Source organism: Stegostoma tigrinum, chromosome 4 (genome assembly GCF_030684315.1).
Source record: "Stegostoma tigrinum isolate sSteTig4 chromosome 4, sSteTig4.hap1, whole genome shotgun sequence".
Classification (NCBI taxonomy): Eukaryota; Metazoa; Chordata; class Chondrichthyes; order Orectolobiformes; family Stegostomatidae; genus Stegostoma; species Stegostoma tigrinum.
Window position 1 is genome coordinate 57,433,982 of NC_081357.1, and position 24,528 is coordinate 57,458,509.

The window sequence follows — 24,528 nt, forward strand, 5'->3', positions numbered from 1 at the left end:
GTTTATTATTGTCCTTAATGAAAGAAACTGCCATCCTTACCTGGCCTGGCCTATGTGTGACTCCAGACCTAAAGCAATTTGATTATGAATGAGCCTGCCATGTGGAAGAGTTAAAGTCAGGAGGTGTGGGATACAGGGTGATTTGGCTGTCTGGATTCAGAATTGGTTGACTGACAGGAGGCAGAGAGTGGTTGTAGATGGTAAGTATTCTGCCTGGAGGTCAGTGCTGAGTGGTGTCCCACAGGGCTCTGTTCTTGGGCCTCTGCTCTTTGTAGTTTTTATAAATGACTTGGATGAGGAGGTTGAGGGGTGGGTTAGTATGTTTGCTGATGACACAAAGGTTGGAGGTGCCATTGATAGTATTGAGGGCTATCGCAGGCTTCAGCGAGACATCGACAGTATGCAGAGCTGGGCTGAGAAATGGCAGATGGAGTTCAACCTGGATAAATGCGAAGTGATGCATTTTGGAAGGTCGAACTTAAATGCTGAATATAGGATTAAAGGCAGGATTCTCGGCAGTGTGGAGGAACAGTGGGATCTTGGTGTTCAAGTGCATAGCTCCCTCAAAGTTGCCACCCAAATGGATAACGTTGTTAAGAAAGCATATGGTGTTTTGTCTTTCATTAACAGGGGGATCGAGTTTAAGAGCTGTGAGCTTAAGCTGCAGCTCTACAAAACCCTGGTGGGACCACACTTGGAATATTGTGTCCAGTTCTGGTCGCCCTATTATAGGAAAGGTGTGGAGGCTTTGGAGAGGGTGCAAAGGAGGTTTACCAGGATGCTGCCTGGACTGGAGGGCTTGTCTTACGAGGAGAGGTTGACTGAGCTCGGACTTTTCTCGCTGGAGAGAAGGAGGAAGAGAGGTGACCTGATCGAGGTGCACAAGGTAATGAGAGGCATGGATAGAGTTGATAGCTAGAGACTATTCCCCAGGGCAGGATTGACTCTGCCACGAGGGGTCATAGTTTTAAGGTGTTAGGAGGAAGGTATAGAGGAGACATCAGAGGGAGGTTCTTCACCCGGAGAGTTGTGAGCGCATGGAATAGATTACCAGTGGTAGTCGTGGAAGCGGAGTAATTAGTGACATTTAAGCAACTGCCGGGCACGCACATAGACAGCGGTGAATTGAGGGGAATGTAGGTTAGATTATTTTATTTTTGGATTAGGATTATTCCACGGCACAACATTGTGGGCCGAAGGCCCTGTACTGTGCTGTACTTTTCTGTGTTCTATGTTCTTATCTGTCCTTTGGGTGGGCAATAAATAACGGCCTAGCCAGCGATACCCTCATCCCTTGAATGAATAAAAATGATAAACAGACATAACAAAGCTTAAGTAGTTAATAAATCAACAGATATGGTGAGATGTTACATGAAGAATAAAAGGATAAAACTAAAGGCACTATCGTTGAAATGCACATAGCTTTCAGAACAAAACAGATGAATGGAGAAAGAAGATGCAGTTGAAATAAATAAGTAAAATCTGATGGGTATTGCAAAGATATTGCTGCAGGATGACTTGGATTAATATGTGGATGTTGAAAGGCACCTGACCACAATTACTGAATAGAAGCAGTTGAATGTAAGGAATTTACAGATAATTTATTCAGTTTGTTAAGAAATAGCAGTTTTAGATATGATGCATTGTCTAATTAGGACAAAGAAAAGAAATGCACAATCTGTGACAGCTGACAGCACTTCCCTGAGATGAAACCGTTCCTTAGAAGGGAGTAGGCGACCCTTACGGTTTGAGGTGGTGGAGTATTTGTTGCCGATGGTTCACGGTCTGTGACGGCAACAGTTCGTGTTCTTATCTTAGGCTAATGTTGGGCAACTCCTATCTTCAGCTCAGAGGCATGTATCTTAGACCCTCTCTACCTTGCTTCCCATGGATCCCTATTACTATACCTTACTTTTTGGGACTGATACTTAAACTATGTCAATCAATTACCTCAATCTTTTTAGCCAATGAGTCGTGTGACCCTTCCTTTATGTTTGTTTACTAGAAATTAGAGCTAGGCCAATTACTGCAGTAGCAGCCATTACATGAGATCTCCCCCTGCACAGGAAACATTAGAAAAACCCATGGTGACAGATGAGAAAACTCAGTCACTAGAAGAGTTTAATATTGATGAGGGGGTATTGGATAAGTCGTTGGAACTTAAAGTTCATAAGACACCAACACCAGTTAAGATGTATCCAAGAATGTTGAATGAATTGAGAGCGGGAATTGTAAAGGCACTGTCAATCATCCTTCAATCTTCCCTGGACTTGCAGCTGGTGCCAGTGGATTGGAGAATTGCAAACATTTCACTTAGTTCAAAAAGGTAAACATTGGCCCAGCCATTACAGATCAATGTAAATTCAGTGGTGAAGAAACTTCTAGAAACATTTATGCAGGGATAGAATTGGTAATGACATGGAAAATTATAGATTGATTCAGAAGAGTTATCATAGAATTTTGAAGAGAAATTCTTAGTAAAATTTGCTGGAGGTTTTGAAGTAACAAAAATAATAGAAATGGTCAAAGTGGGGCAGACTGCTGATGCAAGAACACAAGAGACCTGACTGTGTATGTGCATAAGTCACTAAAGAAGGCAAGTCAGATACATAGAGCAGTTAATAAAGCATACATTCAGGCTTCATTATTAGCAGCATACAGTACAAGAGCAGCAAGGTTATGACAATCTCTTATAAGATACTACTTAGAAATCAGTTGGAATACTAGGTGGAATCTAGGTGCCAAATTTTAAGAATAATGTCAACACAGAATTCAGAAATTATGCTGGCATTTGCCTGCAGTATTATTTCCGCTAATTGCTAATTACTGCAGAATGGATATCAGGACTGTGATTCACTGATAAAGTGCAAGATTTAAAATGGTCATGCTTCCAAGTTAGAATGTGGCCATTGACGTAACAATTATATTCCTTGAAACGGCAACAATAATTTGGAACTTTATACCCAAAGGTATTATAGTAAATTTAACAGGCATGTATAGAACAGAATTGGAGATATTTTTACATTCTGGCCATCTGGTGGTATTATAAACATATAGGCAGGTTAGTTGCATAATATGTATTTCACATTCATTCATAGATGCGATGAGCAAATAACTTAAAGACATTTTGTATTTTTACGATTTCAATAACATGCTTGGGAGTACACTGAAGTAACTGAAGAAAACGAACGATTTTTGTGCAGAACACTATGGTACAAGCGACATTGTTGGTATGAAATTTGTTTAAGAAAACAGCGGCAGCCCTTTAACTAATTACGTGGCACATTTCAAATAATTAGAACGCTGAGCTCCATAGATAATTAAAAGCAAATTCTCACATCCAAATCAAATCATGCTACCAAACAATAACTACAGTAATATTGAATAAAGATATCAAAAATTAAGTAGCTCCCATTTATTACAGCTGTTTTTGATAAGTCAATGCCTATAAGACTGTAAGAAATAACACCAGGAGTAGGCTGTTCAGCTCCTGAAGCCTGCTCTGCCATTCAATAGAAACATGGGCGATCTGACATTCCTCACATTCACTTTCCTGCCCTTTCCTTATCACCCTTGATTCCACTACTGACCAAGAACCTATCTTTCTCAGTCTTAAATATACACAAGGGTTCTGCCCGCACAGCTCTGTGGTAAGGAGTTTCAAAGACTCTCAATCCTCTGAAACCATGAAATTCTTTATCTCCATCTTAAATTAAGGCCCCTTAATTCTGAAACTATGTCCTCTGAGACTCTCCCATGAGGCGAAACATCCTCGCAGCATTTAACCTCTCAAGTCCCTTCCGAATCCTCTATGTCTCAAGAGACAATGACATCAGCTCTTATTTTTCTAAAACTCCATTGAGGCCCAAACTATTCAACCTTGGCTTATAAGACAATCCGTCCATACTGGGGATCATCCTATTGAAACAGCTTCCAATGAAATGACACCTTTCTTTAGATAAGAAGATTAAATTTGCTCACAGTACTCCAGATGTGGTCTCAGAGCCATCTTGTAAAGTTTCAGTCAGACTTCTCTACTCTTATACCTCAACCTCCTTGGAATAAGGGCCAAGATCCCATTAGCCTTCCTGTTAGCTGTTGTGACTGTGTGTTAGCTTTCAGGCAAACTCTCTGTTATCTTCTGACCACATGTAGGAATATCCATGTAGCAAAAACTGTCAATTTCTTAAATTATTACACTACTGAAATATGCAAATCAAGAGAGTGTGATTTTTGAATAAAATGCAGAACTGAGGCTCAAAATTTCTTTCAGGTGGTTGTAAAAGATCCTCTGGCACTACTTTGAAGATGATCAGACCTGTCAACATTTATCCTCAACAACATCCCCAAAGTAGATACCATGATCATTTCAACACTGTTGCTGTGGGACCCTGCTTTGTGTGAATTGGCTGTTCAATTCTATCTACACTTAACTGGATGTAAGGTGCTTTGGCACATTCTGTGTTTCAGGCAATGGTCAGACTGTAACAGCATGAGCCTTGATGGGAGATGGGTGCAGTAGCAGAGATATAGTGAGTGTGTGGTAGCAGAGAGAGCATGGCACTGACCTCCTTACAGCACAGCTGGCTGTTCCTCTGGACCATGGAGACTATACTGACTTTGGAGCAGGCTGCCAAGCTCTGGGAGTGTGGCCTCTTTTCAGGGTCCTCCTGGGTGAAAGCTCCTTCCCTTTACATCATTCCCTAAGCCAGGACCATCAGGTCCCTGTTAAAGAATCATGGTTCCATCTTACACTTCACAAACATCATCATAAAATGTCCTTGATTGACCAGGGCAGCTTCAGAATGCCAGTGCTCATCCAGATGCAAAGCAGTCTTTGCAACATTACGCAGATAAAAAGAGAGCTTGATATTTGCTGAGTGGTACATTGTTCTATGAACAATGTATGGGGAGATGGGGCTGAAATCAGACCCGATAGATACCATGGCCTGGGGAAGATATCACGAGGCAGGTTTGGTAAAATACAATGAGAAATCTCACCAGGACACCCTCTGAAAAGACTCACTGCAACTTGTACTTAGATAAAAGAATTGTATGTTTCAGCCCACTGTCTTTTTCTAAAAGTCAAGCAACTTTGCACAACTATCAGTTTTCTGGTGCCAGCACACTGTTGAGCAAACTTATTTATGATAAGAAAGAATGAGGCAGAAGCAGAACAGGAGAGACAGCATGAAAACCAACAATGGTAATGACAACAGGATGGAGGGAGACAACAGTCGCTAATTTCTGTTATTGATGAGATTGTTCAGACCATTGCATCTACTCCACCTTTCCATTGGTTCATGGTTGATCTGTGTCTTATACAGCATCTTCTCAACTTTTTGAAATATCTCATACATTGCTGTGCAATTGGAATTTGACAAGTTTCAATTTAGACGTGAAAAACTTTAACAGCTACTTAAAATATTTCATTTGTTTACAAGCAGATGATGAAGTAACGTACATTCCAAGAAGCATACCAATGTATTATTTGCCTATGGTCAACTAGACAAAGTAGTGACCTGTTAAAATTCTCATTATTCTCCTGGAAGTACAGTAGCACTGCTACTGACATGCAATGTGATGGAGCAGCAGAGCAATAATCAAGAAGTGAAATGACCCCATTTCTGTTTCTGCTTAAAGCTGTGAATTTCAGGGAAGATTAAAGCCTATTCTGTAGCAAAGGATGCAAAATCAGGAGGAACATCATTACTTTGAGCATGGCCTAATGTTTGTATCAAGAATAAAAACATGAAGTGGAGAAGAGTCTCTGACTTGAAACATCTTTTCTTCAAAGATGTTGCCAGACCTGCTAGTTACTCTAGCTTTTTCTGTTCTTATTTCAGATTTCCAGTTTCTGCAGTATTTTGCACTTACATGAGTTCAAAACATATTTATGACACTTGGGAGCATATTCTTCTCCCAAAGATGAGAATGATCATCGATGATAACACTGGTTGGGAGATGTAAGTAAATGGTCTACATGTTCAAAGGAGAAGTGATTAACAGAGAAGAGATTCTGATATTCCTTTCTGCCTCAGACCATGGGGGTTTTGTGCTTACACTGAATTTCAGTTTACATCTTCAATTTATGTATTAAAACCAAGTTTGGAGTCCAATGACTTAACAATTCAACTTGTTGATGAACTCATACGGTGTAGAGACAGCTACATTTAGGGAAAAATGGGACCTTCGCCTTCACTACTTTTTGTTTTTGTTGACGTAAACTTCTTTCAGAACTAAATAACATTTTTTAACATTCTCAATCTGCTTAATTAAACAATGAAGGCCTTCTGTTGTGACAGACAGGGTTGGAGAAAATGTCTTCAAAATTATACATGAAAACACTGTGCGATGATATAAAAAGAATTGGTTAAAATTTGTACTTATTATAAAATATCACTGAGTGTGCGGGCTTATGGAGTGAATTGAGAAAAACAATTAGCCACTGCTTCAGGATGAACACAATACATACAGATCATTTTAAATGGGTCCACCTAACAAACGAAAAGGTACGTAAATATTGATTTACATCAATATTTTAGCAGATTAACAAACTGCACAACATTAAAATAAAACCAATAGAAGTAGGAAATTATAAATCTGGAATAAGAGGAAAGACTGGAATTACTCAGATGATCAGGCAAAACCGAAGAGAGTACAGGATTGTTTCATGTCAATGATCTCATAAAACAGCTGCAAGATGCTAGGAATTTGCTTGCTTCAAAGGCAGTGAAGGTTTTGATAGGGTGGGAATGTGTGGACTTGGAATGGTAAAAATTCAAAAGGTGGATGGCAGGAGAAATTACGTGACCAGAAGGAGCAATGCTGCATGGAATGTTGGTGCTCTGACTGCTTGTACAATTAACGGCTCTGTTTGCAGATGTGTTGGTGATTTTCTTTTTAATGGTGTGTGTTACTCATTTTTAGCCATGGCTTCTGGTAGTCAGTGGACAATCAGTCTGCTGTGGAGTTCTTGAGATTAAGTGTTCTAAGTGTAGTTTTTCATCTGATGCTCATAAATTTTCAAAACTATTATACTGCCAATTCCAGCTGTGCACGAGTCTTGTATCTTCAGTCGAGGAAGAGTATTAGAAGAGATGAGTAAAACTGTTCACACATTTATTGAGATCCTAAGATGTTTCAGCGATTTTATTGTCATACAGAGGAATGTAGCATAAGTGTAAAGGTACTTTAAATGCTGTTAACTTACTCTAAACATTCCTGGGTTGATTTAACAAAGTGTGATTACTGCCAAGTGAACTTAAAAAAAAATCAATTTAGCCAATTATGTGGAGCCAGACCCAATCAACTGTAGCAACAGCACAAGTTCCAAAATTCAAAAACCACTAATACTTGGAAATAAAGCCAGCCTTGCTATATATGTCGCAATATGGAGTAAATTGAACTCTCATAAACAAAGAATATGTAAGATTTTGCAATGTGTCACTTCTGGTTTGTGTGGCTCTGTTGCAGCTGATGTTTCGAAAGAACAATGGCTCAGTTCAGCTCGTTAAAAATCAAATTATTTTCACTTGGTTATATGATCTGATGAAAAGCACTGCTTCTGAAGTGTTGCAGTTTCAAGACACTTCAAGTATTTTTATTCATTATGTTCTTAAGAATTCAAAGGCATCAAAAATCTTTGACATTGTTATTCTGAGGAAATGTCACCAGATGGTGCATTCCAATTCTATCTGTGGTCAGTATATTTTAATGAAACTAACCCAAAGGTCAGCTCATTCTTACAATATTACAGAAGTGTTTCCTGTCTATGCAGAAAGATAAATTATTATTGCATTAACAACAGAGCAAAGCTTGCTAAATATTTAGTCTGTATTCTGAATTTCACACAATGCATTTCAAGGCTTTTTTTCAAACATCTGAGCTCCTTCATTACATTCCATTAAAAGGAATGATAGAAAATGCTCTAGCAGTTATGTTTACATTAATACTTCCTGTTCTTTCCTTCATTAAAATTCTACAGCTTGTGGGGAAGTGCTCTTGCCATGGTATTTAAAATAATTTGCTTAGCTCCAAGTAAAAGTGTTCCTCAATCACAATCAGCCTGCTCCTGTATGTTAGGCATTTATTTTCATATTTTTCCTGTACTTCCTTCAAGGGCTTCCTGAATGCTTAAGTGATTGTCAGCAAAGTTCTATGACAGTAAAGCTTTTGAAAGTTTTAGAGCAATCAATATGGCTACAGCTGCTGTATTTCATTAGCACATAAACGCCCTGTAAGTGTCAACAGGTTTTTGGTGTTAACTTAGAGAGACTCCCGTCATGTTTCTGTTCTTTAACATGGAACCCTCTATGATTGTATTTCAGGGTCTTTACTGGACATAGGTCCATTGAAGAAACATGGCTAAAACAGTACAAATAACTGGATTGTTTTCTTTCCAAGAGGACACAAGTTCAAATATTATGGAGAATGTTAATATATTTATGCAAAAGGAAGCCTCAGTCTGAGCTTGGCTTTGAATAAAAATTACATGAAATAAAGGGGCAAAGTGCTGGGAACTCCTTTTATAAGTATGCTGAGTACTATACATGCTGTTCTCTCTTTCCACTGAGAATCCTGTCACAGCTAAACGTAGCTCCTAACAATCATAACCGAATAGAACTGCCGTCGAGACATCAATAGCCTCAACCTCTCCACCCTTCTCACACACTCCAACCTCTCCCCCAGAGAACGTGCAACCCTCCGCTCCAATCCCAACAGCACGGGACCCACGGACAAGGGAGGCGCAGGTGTAGTATGGCGCACTGACCTCTACATCGCTGAGGCCACACGCCAGCTCTCTGATACCTCCTCATACTACCTCCTTGATCATGACTCCACCCCCGACCACCAAAACATCATCTCCCAAACCATCCACAACCTCATCACTTCTGGTGACCTCCCACCCACAGTCTCCAACCTTATCGTGCCCCAAACCTGCACCACCTGCTTCTATCTCCTTCCCAAAATCCACAAACCTGACTGGCCTGATTGACCCATTGTCTCTGCGGGCTCTTTTCCAACCAAACCTATCTCTACGTATCTCAACTCCACTTTCTCCCTGTTGGTCCAGCAACTCCACACCTACATCCGTGACAGCACTCATGCCCTCCACCTCCTCCAAAACTTCCAATTCTCTGATCCCCAACACCTCATCTTTACCATGGACGTCCAGTCCCTATACACTTGCATTCCCCATGCAGTTGGCCTAAAGGCCTTCCGCTTCTTCCTGTCCCGCATGGCCGGACGACCAGTCCCCCTCAAGTGACATGCTCACCCGCTCAGCTGAACTCGTCCTCACCCTCAACAACTTCGCTTTCAATTCCTCCCACTTCCTACAAAGCGGGTGGCCATGGGTACTCGCATGGACCCAAGCTATGCCTGCCTCTTTGCAGGTTATATGGAACAAACCCTCTTCCGTACCTACAGTGGACCTAAACCCCACATCTTCCTCTGTTACATCGATGACTGCATCGGCGCCGCCTCGTGCTCCCATGAGGAGCTCGAACAGTTCATCTACTTCACCAACACCTTCCACCCGAACCTCAAGTTCACCTAGACCACCTCCAACACATCCCCTCACCTCCCTGGGCCTGTCTGTTTCAATATCTGGCAACCACCTGGAAACGGATATCCATTTCAAGCCCACTGACTCCCATGGCCACTCAAAATTCACCTACTCCCATCCAACTTCCTGTAAAAATGCTATGTCCTATTCCCAATTCCTTTGCCTCCACTGCATCTGTTCCCAGGATGAGGCATTCCACTCCCGTACATCTCAAATGCCCTCATTTTTCAAGGACCTCAGTTTCTCCCCCTCAGTGGTCGAGAAAACCCTCGACCGTGTCTCCCGCATTTCACGCAACTCATCCCTCACTCCGTCCCCGCAATAATAACCAAAACAGAATCCCCTTTGTCCTCACGTACCACCCCATCAACCTCTGGATCCAACGCATCATCCTCCAACACTTCTGCCATCTGACTCTACCATCGAAATCATTTTTCCCTCCCCACCCTTATCTGCTTTCTGGAGGGACCACTCCCCTTCAGCCCTACCACATCCGGGACCTTTGTCTGCAACCGTAGGAAGTGCTACACCTCCCCATAACCACCATCCCAGGCCCCACAAAAACCTTCCACCTGCACATCTGCTCATGTGGGAGACTGCATTTGCTGTTCCAGAAGTGGCATCCTCTACATCGGGGAAACTAAGCAGAGGCTTGGAGACCACTTTGCGGAACACCTACACTCGGTTTGCAATAAACAACTGCACCTCCCAGTCGCAAATCATTTCAACTCCCCCTCCCATTCCTTAGACGATATTTCCATCCTGGGCCTCCTGCAGTGCCACAACAATGCAACCCGAAGGTTGTAGGAACAACATCTCATATTTTGCTCGGGAAACCTGCAGCCCAAGGGTATCAACGTGGACTTCCCAAGCTTCAAAATCTCCCATCTCCTAACCACATCCCAAAACCAGCCCAGCTTGTCCCCGCCTCTCTGACCTGACCTTCCTCCCACCTATTCACTCCTTCCACCTCAAGCCCCACCCCCATTTTCTACCTACTAGCCTCATCCCACCCTCTTGACCTGTCCGTCTTCCGTGGACCGACCTATCCCTTCCCTAGCTGCCCAGGTACACTCATCTTTAATGGCTCCACCCCCGTTTCTTTGACCTGTCAGTCTCCTCTCCACCCATCTTCTTCTTTATCCATCTTCTATCCGCCTACCCTTCTCTCCCTATTTATTTCAGGACTCTGTTCCCCTCCCCCATTTCTGAAGAATGGTCTAGGCCCGAAACGTCAGCTTCCCTGCTCCTCTGATGCTGCTTGGCCTGCTATGTTCATCTAGCTCTACACCTTGTTATCTCAGACACCGAACTGTCCTTTGTCAAATGCTGAAATCACAAAGTGAGAAAAATGCTGCAATTTAGTTCTGTTTCCACAAAGAATTCATGAAACATTTCCAAGGAGTTTCCAATTTCTTAAATTTTCTAATTTAAGACATTGGGCTTTACAGGAATTGGAGTTTGCTCAGAGGCAAAGCAATTAAGGAAGGTCCATATCCCTAGACCTGCATCTCTCAGGTTGGGCTCTGAAAGGGTCAACATTGAGGACAGCATTAAACACTACACAATATGAAGATGACTTACAAACCACTGTGGGATAACATAGCTCGATCTCAAAGAAGATTGAACTCACACCTGCATCATCTTTGCTGACTTAGCAGCAATGTCAACTGCACTAATGGAACCTGTACCAGATTGCTGTCACTTACATGGTGCTTGATGCAGGACCCTCTTCTTATTAGGCTACCAAGTGGTTTTCCGTACCACACGAGATTAATCAGGGCCCTTACATTTAAACCTAGCAACTCTACTTGATGTACCAATCAGCAAGATGACAATTAAATAAACTGCCTTGTTCTGGATGGTGTCAAGTTTCTCGAAGATGTTGGAACTGTACTCATCAGGCAAATCGAGACTTTTATGTTGCTCACCAGAGTTGTGCCTTCCAGATAGTAGTTAGGCATTGGGAAGACATCGGGTGAGTTATTTGCTACAGATGATATTTATATTAAGTTACTAAAAGATTATGACTTTCCATTTTCCTGAACTTAGAACACAGGCAATAGCTTTCCACTGATAGTTTGCCGTACTTGGATAATTCTGAAAATATAAACCTTTAAGCCAAACTGAATAGTAGAAACCAGATGTAAGCAAAGTCAATGAGTTCCTCACAGTAACCAATCCTGTTACAGTAGCTAGTTGAACACAGTTGGGAGTAAATACATAAAACATTGGTTTCATTCTGCATATTTCCATCTGAAGGTTGAAACTGAAATTGCTTTCATCATTAAATTTAAAAAAATGAATTGCACTTCAAATAGTTTGCGGAATCACACAGTACAGAAGTGGCCTTTTTGTCCTTGGAGTCTGCATGGCCAAAATGCTTGTCCCATGGTACGATACTTAAAGTACTCATCCAAGTAATTTTAAAAGCTTGTGAGGCTTCCTGCCTCAACTACCCTCACAGGCAGTGCTTTCCAGACCAACATCATCTTGTATGTGGAAATGTTTTTTTTCTCAAAACCGTTCTAAATCTCCTGCCTTTCACTTGAAAATTATGCCCATGTTACTGAGTGGATCACTGCTTTCTATTCAGCCTGTCTAAACCCCTCATAATCTTATACGTATCTTAAATTAGGGTCCATTTATATTGAGAAGTGCCATTGATGCTATTGATTTTATGTGCTTTACCAATAGTGAGTGAATTATGAATTTACAGAATTGTGCCAGGAACGACTTTGTTCATATGGAAGTCGGCATCACATTCAGATTTTATTTATTTTAAAGGAAAATAACAGACATAGAAATACAAGTCCTATTTTACCCTTGTTATGTTTTGACTGCTGGCGCTCAAATGTGATCAACTGAATAACTTTTTGCGTTCATTCACAGGATATAGACATCGCTGGCTGGGCCATTTATTATCCATTCCTATTTGGTCTTGAGAAGGTGATGGTGAGTTGTTGCCTTGAACTGCTGCAGTTCTTACACTGCAAGAACATCCAAAATATTACGAAGGAGGGTGCTCCAGGATTTTAAGCCAGCAACACTGAAGAAATGGTGATATAGTTCTAAGTCAGGATGGTGTGCCACTTAGAGGGGAACTTGTAGGTGGTGGTATTCTCACGTATTTGCTGCCCTTGTTCTTTCATATGGTGGTGGTCACGGTGGTGCTTTTAAAAGAGCTTTGAAGAATATCTGCAGTGCATCTTGTAGATAGTATACACTGCTGTTACTCTGCCAGTGGTGAAGTGAGCGGATGTGGCGCCAATCAAACAGGCTGTTTTGCCCCAGATGGTGTCAGCTTCTCAAATGTTATTGTCATCTTAGCCTCTGGCCTCCTCCTGTAGCCATTTCTTAAATGGTTTGTTCCGTTGAATTTCTGATCAATGGTAACCTCCAAGATGTTAATAGTAGGGTGTATTCAATGATGGTAATATTATTGAATATCAAGTGTGATGACTAAATTTGCTCCAGTTCAAGATGGTCATTGCCTGGCATTTGTGTTGTGCAAGTGTTACCAGTTGTCAGCTCAAACCTGGATATTGTTCAGATCGTGTTGCAATTGGACACGGAGTGCTTCAGTATTTGAGGAGACACAACTGTTTCTTAACATTGCACAGTGATACTGACCATCTCCACTTCTGGCCTTATGATGGAGGGAAGGTCATTGATGAAGCAGCTGAAGATGGTTGGGCCTATGATCCTGAGGAACTCCTGCAGAGATGTCCTGGAGCTGAGGTGACTGACCTCCAATACCAAAACAATCTTGCTTTTTGTTACATATGACTCAATCAGCAAAGTGATGTCTCCTGATTCCCACTGACTCCGGTTTTGCGAGGCAGTGGATTAAATCACCCACTCTAACCTTTCCATCCTTGGTCTTCTACATTGTTCTCAAGGCATTCGACATAACATTAATGTGTCAGGACACGAAAATGAGTTCAACATTTTCAGATCATAACCAAGGCCCATGCTAATGGGGAGGGTTTTTGTGTTAATGATTCTGTTTCCTAATTAAACTTTTTCTTTACGTTTCTTTATTTTCCTATTGCCAACTTGTACTGACCTGTACTGTCCATTCTTTTGCTATTTAATCATTTAAGTGTGCTACATTCTGCTATATCATAGGCCTTCACTTGTTTTTCTTTTCCTTCCTTACCCCTTTCTCTGCTTATTTACTTAAAATCTCCTACCTCTCTAACTTTTTCCAATTCTGACAGAAAGCCATTGACCGAAAAAGCTATTGTTTTTTTCCCCACTCATTGCAGAAATTATCGGTCCTTTTGAGTGTTTTTGGCATTTTCTCTATGTTTCCATGTTGTCCAGGATTCATCTTGAACAAAATGATAAAGGTAGATGTCTTCAGGTGGATGATAATTTTGAAATGGTAATTTTCTGCCGATGCAACAGGGTATACTCAGGGATAGTGATGGTGATGCATAGGATGTTGTGTATAAGGTTTTGTTCGGTGAGTACGACTACATTAGGCAGTTGCTCGACTAGTCTGTGAGATTGCTCTCCCAATTTTGGTTCTAGGAAGTAGCCAGTGGTCAGGGGGCTTTGAAAGGTCAATAGGGGTTTGCTTGCCATTGTCATTTCTGGTGCCTTAGTCGACGCCAGGTGGTTTGTCTGGTCTCACTCTTTTTTTTAATCCCCTTTCTAGAAGTTGATACAACGGAATTGCTCACTAGCAGTGGCTCTGGAAACACATATTTCAGATCAGGTAAGGACAGCAGGAAAAGGACAGGAAAAGCAAATCAGATAGCTATTTCCAACAATTGGCAGAGATTGGATTTTTAATCCCAGAGTTTTATTTGCTGCGGTGGGATTTGAACCTGGGTCTCTGGATCACTAGCCCTGCAACAATACCATGAGGCCATCATCTCCTTTGCTCAAGAGATATAAATAGCTCACTGCACAACTAGATTTTTAAAAGTAAGAACACAAAAGCTATGTGTGCTCATTCGATTACTAGCTTGCATCAATAGCCTTATCTTTCTGACAGCAGCAGAATGAAAATATCTCCACAGCACCAATGGTGCCCCATCAATCTCAGGATTGTTTCATTGAAAAGTCTCACAGGTTATTATTGCAAAGGTACTTCAACTTCTAAAAAAAATTCTGTTATCAACTTCAAATGATTTTCATTTTAAAAATGTCCCTCGATAGCCTTTCATGGATTTGTAATTTTGAATAAAAGTTAGCTTTTCATTGGTAAGTTTTGCATGCTGTTTACAGAAACCGACTGAGTAATACTGTTTTCAAAAACAGCATTGAGTGTTCCTTTGTTGAGAAAAATATTGCAAGAAATAATCCTTATACAAGTTGGAACTTTAAAAAATAAGTTACATTAAACTACATGAATAGGCAAGGTTTGGAGGGATGTAGGCCAGGAGCAGGCAGGTGGGACTACTTTAATTTGGGATTATGTTCAGCATGCCCGGCTGTTTCTGTGCTGTATGACCCTATGATTCTATTTAAGTAGGTAGGAGAAAACACAGCTGAACTATTCATTCATTAAGATCAGAATAATAGCCAGATTCAAGAGTTAGTAAGCCAATATCTCCATGATCTAACACAACAATTAACGTTTATTTCATTTAATTTGAATTGTGCGTTTTGAATTTATATCCTCTGTTTCTTGGTGTACTTTTAGTCGGACTTTTAGTTCATTTCGTCAGAAAAAGGAGCAGCAGTGGGGCAATCAGCCCTTTGATTTTATGTGCTATAAGAACTGTGATGTCTCCTCATCAGAAAAGTTGGCATTTGAAGTAACCAAATATCAAATTCGAGAACTCAAAAATTATCCAATAACAAGAGGTGATTGAATCTTTGAGTATAATTTATGGATTGAAGGCTATTTACCATGTTGAAAATTTGATGTAAAAATTGATACAAGGCAAATAAATTGTTTGGTTATTAAAAGGATGTTGAGATTATTGAAGAGAAAGGTCATATTTTGCCTCATAATTTGAATTGAAAACAGTTCACTAAACGGTAGGATCCTTAGAGCAAACAGATTTCCATGCCAGCTCCTGTGGACTGGTTGGTTTCAGCGTGTTCTGTGCACCTTATCCCTGACTCAAATATTCTGTCCATGAGAAATCATGTAACATCTATCTCTACACAGGACAAAACTTAAGGAGAAATCCAAGCTGGGAGTAGTATTGCTATGTAATGGAAGCCAAAACAAAAAGGAGCTTCACTAAGTTCAGGAGAAAGATATCCGAAGGGGCATTGACAGAAGATCTTACACTTTAATGAATAACTGTCTCAAAGATGAATTATAATAAAGGAGGGTTGGAAAGAATCTGCATGATCACCAGATATCCTGTCCTTCTGAAAAACATTCTGAAAAGTAAGGTCGTATTACTCCACAGTTTAGAGGGTGCCTTTGAGATTGAGCACGTAAAATTCTTGCTCTCTGACCTAACTAAAACCTAGATGAACCAGCATTTTCTATAAAATCAGAGTGCAGCCTTGATAAAAAGAACAATCTCAAAATGACCAAATAAGGGCCAATGGCTTTGTAGAAAAAAAGCCTACGGTAATGAGTAGAGCAGAAGTTTCCAAAAATGGGGCAGGGGCCTCGAATGATTTTGAGAGCTAGAATTTTGGGGTCACAAGATTCAAAGCAGAAATAGCTATTTTGGGGTTTGAACAAAGTTGCAACAGCTAAGCTCCTGCTCTGACAGGCCCTCACTCTCCAACTTCTCACTAAAGACTGCCTTGAAATGGAGTCACAGTAAGAGAGGGTTTGGGTTGCAGTGAGGCAAAGGCAGCAGCAAAAATAGAGGCACGTTAAGGGCTCTTCGCATTTCATAAAGTATCTCCTAATCAGACTAAAAATAACTTTCCTTCCTTCTGCATGGAAGTAGCAGGATTTTAGGATGAAGGCTTGATGGGAATAAAGTAATTCAACAGTAAAAACAAATTGCAAAACAAAACACAATAGGCTAATATTGTCTAACATTCAACTCTCCACGTGTAACATTATGTCCTTTTCCTAAGACACACAATGACCACGTAACCTTTTATGCAAGTGAATGGAGAGTCATTAGCATATCATAATAAAAACAATTAAAAAAACAGCTTTGTAATGTGGTTGAATTGTTAGTCTCCAACTCTGCTGGACTGCAGCTGTTGATTTAGGAGCACGTTGTTCAGCTTTACTGGCATTCCTGGCATTCTATTTCAGACACAGTGGAAAGCAGGTTACATTCATCAGCTATACTGGTCACAGGGTTTAGCGTATATGTGGCTGACATATGCAGCTTGACTAATATTGCTAACAAACCTCTGATAAAGCCTCAAAGTAGACTTATTGGCATCAAAATTTCTGGATTGCATCAAAAGAGGCAGGGGAAACTGACAAGATTCACTAACATGATCAGCAGGAGTCTCAATCCCCATGCCTTCCACACGAGGGTTGAATTAGCAGCAACTCAATGAAGTCATTTCCTTGACGTGGGTTTATTTAAAAACATTTCATTCATTTCATAGGATTGTAGAACTTACCAAGTGTTCGAAAGGGTCTTTGTTGTGGTATTTGAGTAAAGAAACCTGGCTTCAAAGCGTTTGTGATTATGATATCAAATATTTCCTCAAAGTCTTCTCTGGAAAAGGAACAAAAAAATTAATCATCATCAAACATTTCCAGCAGATTTAGTTAGTTGTAATTCTTTACCTAATTGGAATCAGGTTTGTGTTGATAGCAATTCAGGATAACAAGGCGGTGGACATATTGGAAAATTAATGTTCCTATAATTTTCAAAATTCTTGAGTTAAATACAACGATGCCACATTAGAAATGTTCAGATATCTCTTATCAGAAACCCCTCCAGCGAGCCGCTTGTAACAACAATTAGGTGTCTGCAGCGAGCTTGTTCAGTGATAAAGAAAAGCTCACTCATAATATTCCCACAAATTGGTCCTATCAATTTTCAGACACCGTAGTTGTTATGTGTGTCTTTGTGTTCTCTTTAGCTACAAAATGTTAATCTTGAGGACTGCAGTAAACCCAGATGAGTGAGTAATGGAATTTTGTATCCATCGCTTGCATGTTGAGAAAAATATTTTAATTATACTTCGAATCTATGTTCTTGAAAGGTTGTCATGAATATGTGTGGGTCAACAAGTCAGCATTTAGACTATATATGTGCAAGTGTGTTTTGGAGTCCCAAATTAACTTTTCATGATAGTAAAATAAATGTAAGCATATTATTGCAATTGAAAAATGAAACAATGGTACAAAGATAACGTTTCACGTCATTAGATTCTTTCCCTTTTATGTTGTGCACACAGGGTTGATGGAAATGATGCTCGAGTAAAAGTCATTTTGGCAATATACCCCTAGTTAAAGTTTAAACATTCTGTGCAATTTTAGTGAATACACATTTAATTAGCAGGTTTGAGTTTGCGATGAGAATCATTTATAGATCGTATACTCCAGCAAATTTTGCAAGTGTAGACCTGAATGTCGCATTTGAACTAAAGAGTCTGCCTCAAGGCCATGGGAGACATCCAATGGAAAATAAGCAGTAAATCAAAGCCAGGATTAATTCAGGATATTGGGGAGTAGAATCAATATGCGAAGAAATTAGAAATAACAAGAATCAGCAAATAATGCTGGGAGTAGTTTCTAACCACCCTGAAAGTAGTTATGACACTGAGCAAAGAATCAACCAAGAAATAACCAGCAGCTTGTAATAAAAGACACCGGAATATTTCTACAGGCTTCAATCTTCATTTAGATTGCGTTATCACAAAAAAATTCCCAAACTACCTGATTTTCAGATCTAAACCAAAGAAGTGCATTTGCTGGAAATCCGAAACAAAGACAGAAATTACTGGAGAACTCAGCAGTTCTAGCAGCACCGAAGGGCAGAAAGTGGAATTAATGGTTCAGGTCCAGAAACTCGAGTTTCTCCAGCAATTTCTGTTTCTGGTTTTCAGATTCAGCGATAGAGAGCACAGACCAGGTTTCTACACCTAACAGAATTCACCATGTATTACTGGACATTATATTCGGGCTACAGGTTAACTGTTAGAATAAATTATGTGCATGCAACAAATTAAAACTCCAAATCCTTAATAACCCTTACACACAGAGGAATAAGTCACATAGGCAGAGGAACAACTGGGAAAACAATCCTGTAGTCTTTGTACACAGGCTCTACTGGGTTAGTTCTTGCTGATCTTAAGGCTTCTATTCAAATTTCCTTTTATCCAAATGCTTCCATTGGTAGCAGTTTCACTTATGAAAAGGTCTCTGGCTTGTCCAATTCAAAGCCATAACTTGCAGAATCATTTAAATGAAAGATACGCTGGTTCTCTTCAGGTTTTAAGTGGCTTACTGCAGAGAGGTGAGCGTGTTTTCTTGGTTGATGTACACCAGTTAGCTTCTCTTCTGATCTGAAGTGCATTACTGAAGAGACCTGACAGGGCACATTTTAGCTCCAGAGGAATTGTTGGTTTCTTTTTTGGTTTGACTAATTTTGCTTTGTCTTGTTTATAGCCTAAGCTGTTCAGCTACCTGACAACCAAATGTAGAATCCCTATGGTGTGGAAACAGGTCCTTTGGTCCAACAAGAGCACATCGACCCTCAGACACCCACCCTAATCCATTCCCCTATAACCCACCTAATCGAAACATTCTGGAACATGATGGGCAATTTAGTATGGCCAATCCACTTATCTTGGACATCTTTGGATTGAGAGGGAACCGGAGCACCCACAGGAAACCCATGCAGACAAAGGGAGAATGTGCAAACTTCACACAGACAGTTGCCCGAGGGTGGAATCGACCCCAGGTCTCTGGCGCTGTGAGGCAGCAGTGCTAGCCAATGAGCCACCATGCTGCTTAAATCTTGTTATTGGAAAGCAGAGTTCATTTGCCATTGGTAATCGGGTCCAAGTGCACAAACCAGTCAACTTCACTTATAAATATCCCCTCAGCTCCAGTTTGTCAGCACTTTTTGTTTTATTCATCTGTGGGATGTGGGCATCGCTGACTGGGCAGCATTTCTTGAAATTCTTAGTTGACCTTGAGAAGGTGGTGGTGAGCTGCCTTCTTGAACCGCTGCAGTTCACCTGCTGTGGGTTGATCCACAATGCCATTAAGGAGGGAATTCCAGGATTTTGACCCAGCAACAGTGAAGGAACGGTGATTTATTTCCAAGTCAAGATGGTGAGTGGCTTGGAGGGGAACTTGGAGGAGGTGGTGTTTCCATATGCCTGCTGCCCTTGTCCTTCTAGATGGAAGTGGTCATGGAATTGGAAGGTGATGTTTGAGGATGTTTGGTGAATTTCTGCAGTGCATCTTATAAATAGTACACACTGCTGCTACTGAGTGTCGGTGGTGGAGGGAGTGAATGCTTGTGGATGTAGTGCCAGTCAAGCCGGCAGCTTTGTCCTGGATGGTGTCAAGCTTCTTGAGTGGTTTTGGGGCTGCAATAATTCAGGCAAGTGGGGAGTACTCCATCACACTCATGACTTGTGCCTTGTAGATGGTGGACGGGCTTTGAGGAGTCAGGAGGTGAGTTACTTGCCGCAGTATTCCTAGCTTCTGACCAGCTCTTACAGCCACAGTGTTAATGTGGTGAGTCCTGTGAAGTTTCTGGTCAATGATAATATGTAGGATGTTGACAGTGGGGGATTTAGTAATGGTAACATCATTGAATGTCATGATCATAGCCTGGCATTTGTGTGGCACGAATGTCACTTGTCAGCTGAAGCCTGGATATTGTCCAGATCTTATTGCATTTGAACATGGGTTGCAACAGTATCTGAAGAGTCACGAATGGTGCTGAACGTTGTGCAATCATTGGTGAACATCCCCACTTCTGACCTTATGACGGAGGGAAGGTCATTGATGAAGCAGCTGAAGATGGTTGGGCCAAGGACACTACCCTGAGGAACTCCTGCAGAGATGTCCTGGAGCCACGATGATTGACCTCCAAAAACCACGACCATCTTCCTACGCGTCAGGTATGATTCCAACCAGAGAGTTTGCCCCCTGATACCCAATGATTCTGGTTTTGCTTGGGCTCCTTGATGCCACACACAGTCAAACGCAGCCTTGATATCAAGGACTGTCAGTCTCAACTCACCTCTGGAATTCAGCTCTTTTGTCCATGGCTGTGATGAGGTCAGGAGCTGAGTGGCCCTGGCAGAACCCAAACTGGGCGTCACTGAGCAGGTTATTGCTGAGCAGGTGCTGCTTGATAGCGCTGTTGATGACATCTTCCATCACTTTACTGATGATCGAGAGTAGAACGATGGGGCAAGAATTGGTCAGGTTGGATTTGTCCTGCATTTTGTGTAGAGGACATGCTTGGGCAATTTTACAAATTGTCAGTTAGATGCCAGTGTTGTAACCCTAGCTTGGCTAGGGGAGTGGCAAGTTTTGAACAAAGGTCTTCAGCACCGTTGCTGTAAGGTTGCCAGGGCCTGCAGCCTTCTCAGCGTCCAGTGTCTCCAACCGTTTCTTAATATCAAGAGGAGTGAATCGAATTGGCTGAAGACTGGTATGTGTAATGCTGGGGACCAAAGGAGGAGGCTGAGAAGGATCATCCACTCGGCACTTCTGGCTGAAGATTGCTGCGAATACTTCAGCCTCATCTTTTGCGCTGATGTGCTGGGCTATTCCTTCATTGAGGATGGGGATATTTGTGGAGCCTCCTCCTCCAGTGAGTTGTTTAATTGCCCACCACCATTCGTAACTGGATGTGGCAGGACTGCAGAGCTTAGATCTGATCCATTGATTGTGGGATCACTTAGCTCACTCGCTGCTTTCGCTGTTTGGCATTCAAGTAGTCCTGTTTGGTAGCTTGACCAGGTTGACACTTCATCTCATGCATGCCTGGTGCTGCTCCTGGCACGTCCTCCTGCACTCTTTGTTGAACAAGGGTTGATCTCCTGGCTTGATGGTAATGGTTGATCAGAGGATGTGCTGAGCTATGAGGTTACAGATTGTGCTGGAGTACAATTCTGCTGCTACTGATGGCCCACAGCACCTCACAACACAATGGAGGTTGTTCTCAATGTGAAATCATTACTTCATCTCCACAAGGATTGTGCATTGGTCAGTCTTACTGATACTATCATGGACAGATGCAACTGCATCTGGCAACTTGGTATGGATGAGGTCAAGTGTTTTTCCATCTTGCTGGTTCCCTCACCACCTGCCACAGATCCAGTCTAGCAGCTATGTCCTTTAGGACCCAGCTAGCTCGATCAATAATACTGTTGCCAAGCCACTCTTGGTGGTAGACACTGAAATCCCCCACCCAGAGTACATTCTGTGCCCTTACCACCCTCAGTGTTCCCTCGAAGTGTTGTTCAACATTGAGGAGTACTGATTCATCAGCTGAGGGAGGGCACTATGTGATAATCAGCAGGAGATTTCCTTGCCCATGTTTAACCTGCCATGAGACTTCAAGAAATCTGGAGTCAATGTTGAGGACTCCTGGAACCACCTCCTCTCGATTATACACCAGTGTGCCGCACCCTCTGCTGGGTCTGTCCTGCCGGTGAGACAGACATATCCTGGGATGGTGATGGTAGTGTCTGGATATTATCTGCTCGGTGTGATTCTGTGAGTATGACTATGTCAGGCTGTTGCTTAATTGGTCTATGAGATCTCTCTCCCAGTTTTGGCACTAGCCCCTGGATGTTAGTGAGGAGGGCCCTGCTGTCTTTTCCAGTGCCTCGGTCGATGCCAGGTGATCCGCCAGTTTCATTTCTTTGAGTCTTTGCAGCTACTGGCACAACTAAGTGGCTTGCTAGGCTGTTTCAGAGGGCAGCTGAGAGTCAACCAGCTGTGAGTCTGCAGTCACATGTCGGCCAGACCAGGTGAGGGTGGCAGATTACCTCCCCTGAAGGACATTGGTGAACAAGATGGGTTTTTCTCACTATCTGCAATGATTTCATGATGATCAATTGATTCTTAATTCCGGACTTTAAAAAAAAATTGAATTCAAATTCCACCATCTACCATGGTGGGATTTGAATCCAGATCCCCAGAACATTAGCTATGTTTCTGGATTAATAGTCTAGCAACAATACACTAAGTCATTGCCTACTCTGGAATCAAGGAACGTGGGGACCAGGCAGAGAAGGATGAAGATCAGCCTTGATCATACTGAACAGTGGAGCGGCTTGGGGCCCTGCACGGTACATCTCTGCTCCTATTTCTGATGTTCTATTGTGCAAGGAAGATCAATCTCTGATTTGTGGAAAATAAATGCTTCAGAACAGAAATTAGCCTATGATACTTAAATCATGGGGAAAGTCTGGAAAAAAATCCCAAAGGAGTCACTTAAAAAGTGACTCAGCAGTTAGCAGTGCTGACTCTCAGCACCAGGGACATGGGTTCAATTCCACCCTCGGGCGACAGTCTGTGTGAATTATGCACATTCTCCCTGTGTCTGCGTGCGTTTCCTCTGGGTGCTCTGGTTTCCTCCCACAGTCCAAAGACGTGCAGGTGGATTGGCCATACTAAATTGCCCATAGCATCGAAGGATATGCAGGCTAGGTGGATTAGCCACAAGAACTGTAAGGATACAGGGATAGGGTAGACGGCAGGGTCTGGGTGGACTGCTCTTTGGAGAGTCAGTTTGGATTTGATGGGCCAAATGGCCTTCTTCCACATTGTAGGGATTCTATAATTCTATGAAACTCATATGTGAGGGACAGCTGTAGTCCCTGGGAAAAATTAAGAGAGACAGCTCATACTGGATAAACTGAAATTAGAAATTTTCTAACTTATATCTGAAATTTAAATCTCACTGATGTGGACAAAGGTTGACCATTGCTGGAAAGGGTCAGCTCTAATTATTACATTAACTATTTTTGACAATTTTCTATATTTTCACAACATGAGAATAAGTACTGCCCTACTGATCTGGAATCATTACCCAACTTTATTTGTACATATTTGAAGGGATTATGGAGCGCCTGAAGGTGATGCATGGATAAAGAACTGGTTAACACAAGAGTAGCTAATACTTCCAATTTTACTCTGCATGTAATAATTAACAGGTTTCATTGTAAGGGGTAAGATAAAGGAACCTTGGATGACGAGAGCGGTGGAGCTTCTCGTCAAAAGGAAGAGGGTAGCTTACATAAGGTGGAGGAAGCTAGGGTCAAGCTCAGCTCTAGAGGATTACAGGCAGGCGAGGAAAGAGCTCAAAAATGGTCTGAGGAGAGCCAGGAGGGGGCACGTGAAAGGCTTGGCAGAACGGATTAGGGAGAACACAAAGGCATCTTACACTTATGTGAGGAATAAGAGAATGGTCAAAAAAAGAGTAGGGCCGATCAGGGATAGCATAGGGAACTTGTGTGTGGAGTCTGAGGAGGTAGGGGAAGCCCTAAATGAGTTTTTTGCTTCTGTCTTTACGAAAGAAACAAACTTTGTAGTGAATGAAACCTTTGAAGAGCAGGTGTGTATGCTGGAATGGATAGAGATAGACGAAGCTGATGTGCTGAAAATTTTGTCAAACATTAAGATTGACAAGTCGCCAGGCCCGGACCAGATTTGTCCTCGGCTGCTTTGGGAAGCGAGAAATGCAATTGCTTCGCCACTTGCGAAGATCGTTGCATCCTCCCTCTCCACTGGAGTCATACCTGAGGACTGGAGAGAGGCAAATGTAATTCCTCTCTTCAAGAAAGGAAATAGGGAAATCCTCGGCAATTACAGACCAGTAAGTCTCACGTCTGTCGTCTGCAAGGTGTTAGAAAGGATTCTGAGGGATAGGATTTATGACCATCTGGAAGAGCATGGCTTGATTAAATGCAGTCAACATGGCTTTGTGAGGGGCAGGTCATGCCTCACAAACCTTATCGAGTTCTTTGAGGATGTGACTAGAAAGGTTGATGAGGGTCGAGTTGTGGATGTGGTGTATATGGACTTCAGTAAGGCATTTGATAAGGTTCCCCATGGTAGGCTCATT

General features: G+C 41.8%; 1 protein-coding gene and 1 long non-coding RNA gene across 4 annotated transcripts in view; one reads left to right on the forward strand and one right to left on the reverse strand.

Moving 5' to 3' along the window:
• LOC125452472 (uncharacterized) overlaps positions 1-15,784 on the forward strand; it is a 37,022-nt gene extending 21,238 nt beyond the window's left edge. For 2 of the 3 annotated variants that reach the window (XR_009445684.1, XR_007247554.2), the window contains 2 exons: positions 5,847-5,966; positions 12,464-15,784. This is a non-coding gene — a long non-coding RNA (uncharacterized LOC125452472). Of the gene's footprint in view, positions 1-5,846; positions 5,967-8,330; positions 9,780-12,463 lie in introns of those variants that run through there. The other variant, XR_009445685.1, reaches the window with a different exon arrangement.
• Positions 1-24,528, reverse strand: part of nt5dc1 (5'-nucleotidase domain containing 1) — a 514,716-nt gene that overhangs the window by 90,870 nt on the left and 399,318 nt on the right. Inside the window, exon 8 of the mRNA XM_048530930.2 lies at positions 17,093-17,190. Within this exon, the coding sequence (XP_048386887.1) occupies positions 17,093-17,190 (98 nt within the window). The remainder of the gene's footprint in view (positions 1-17,092; positions 17,191-24,528) is intronic.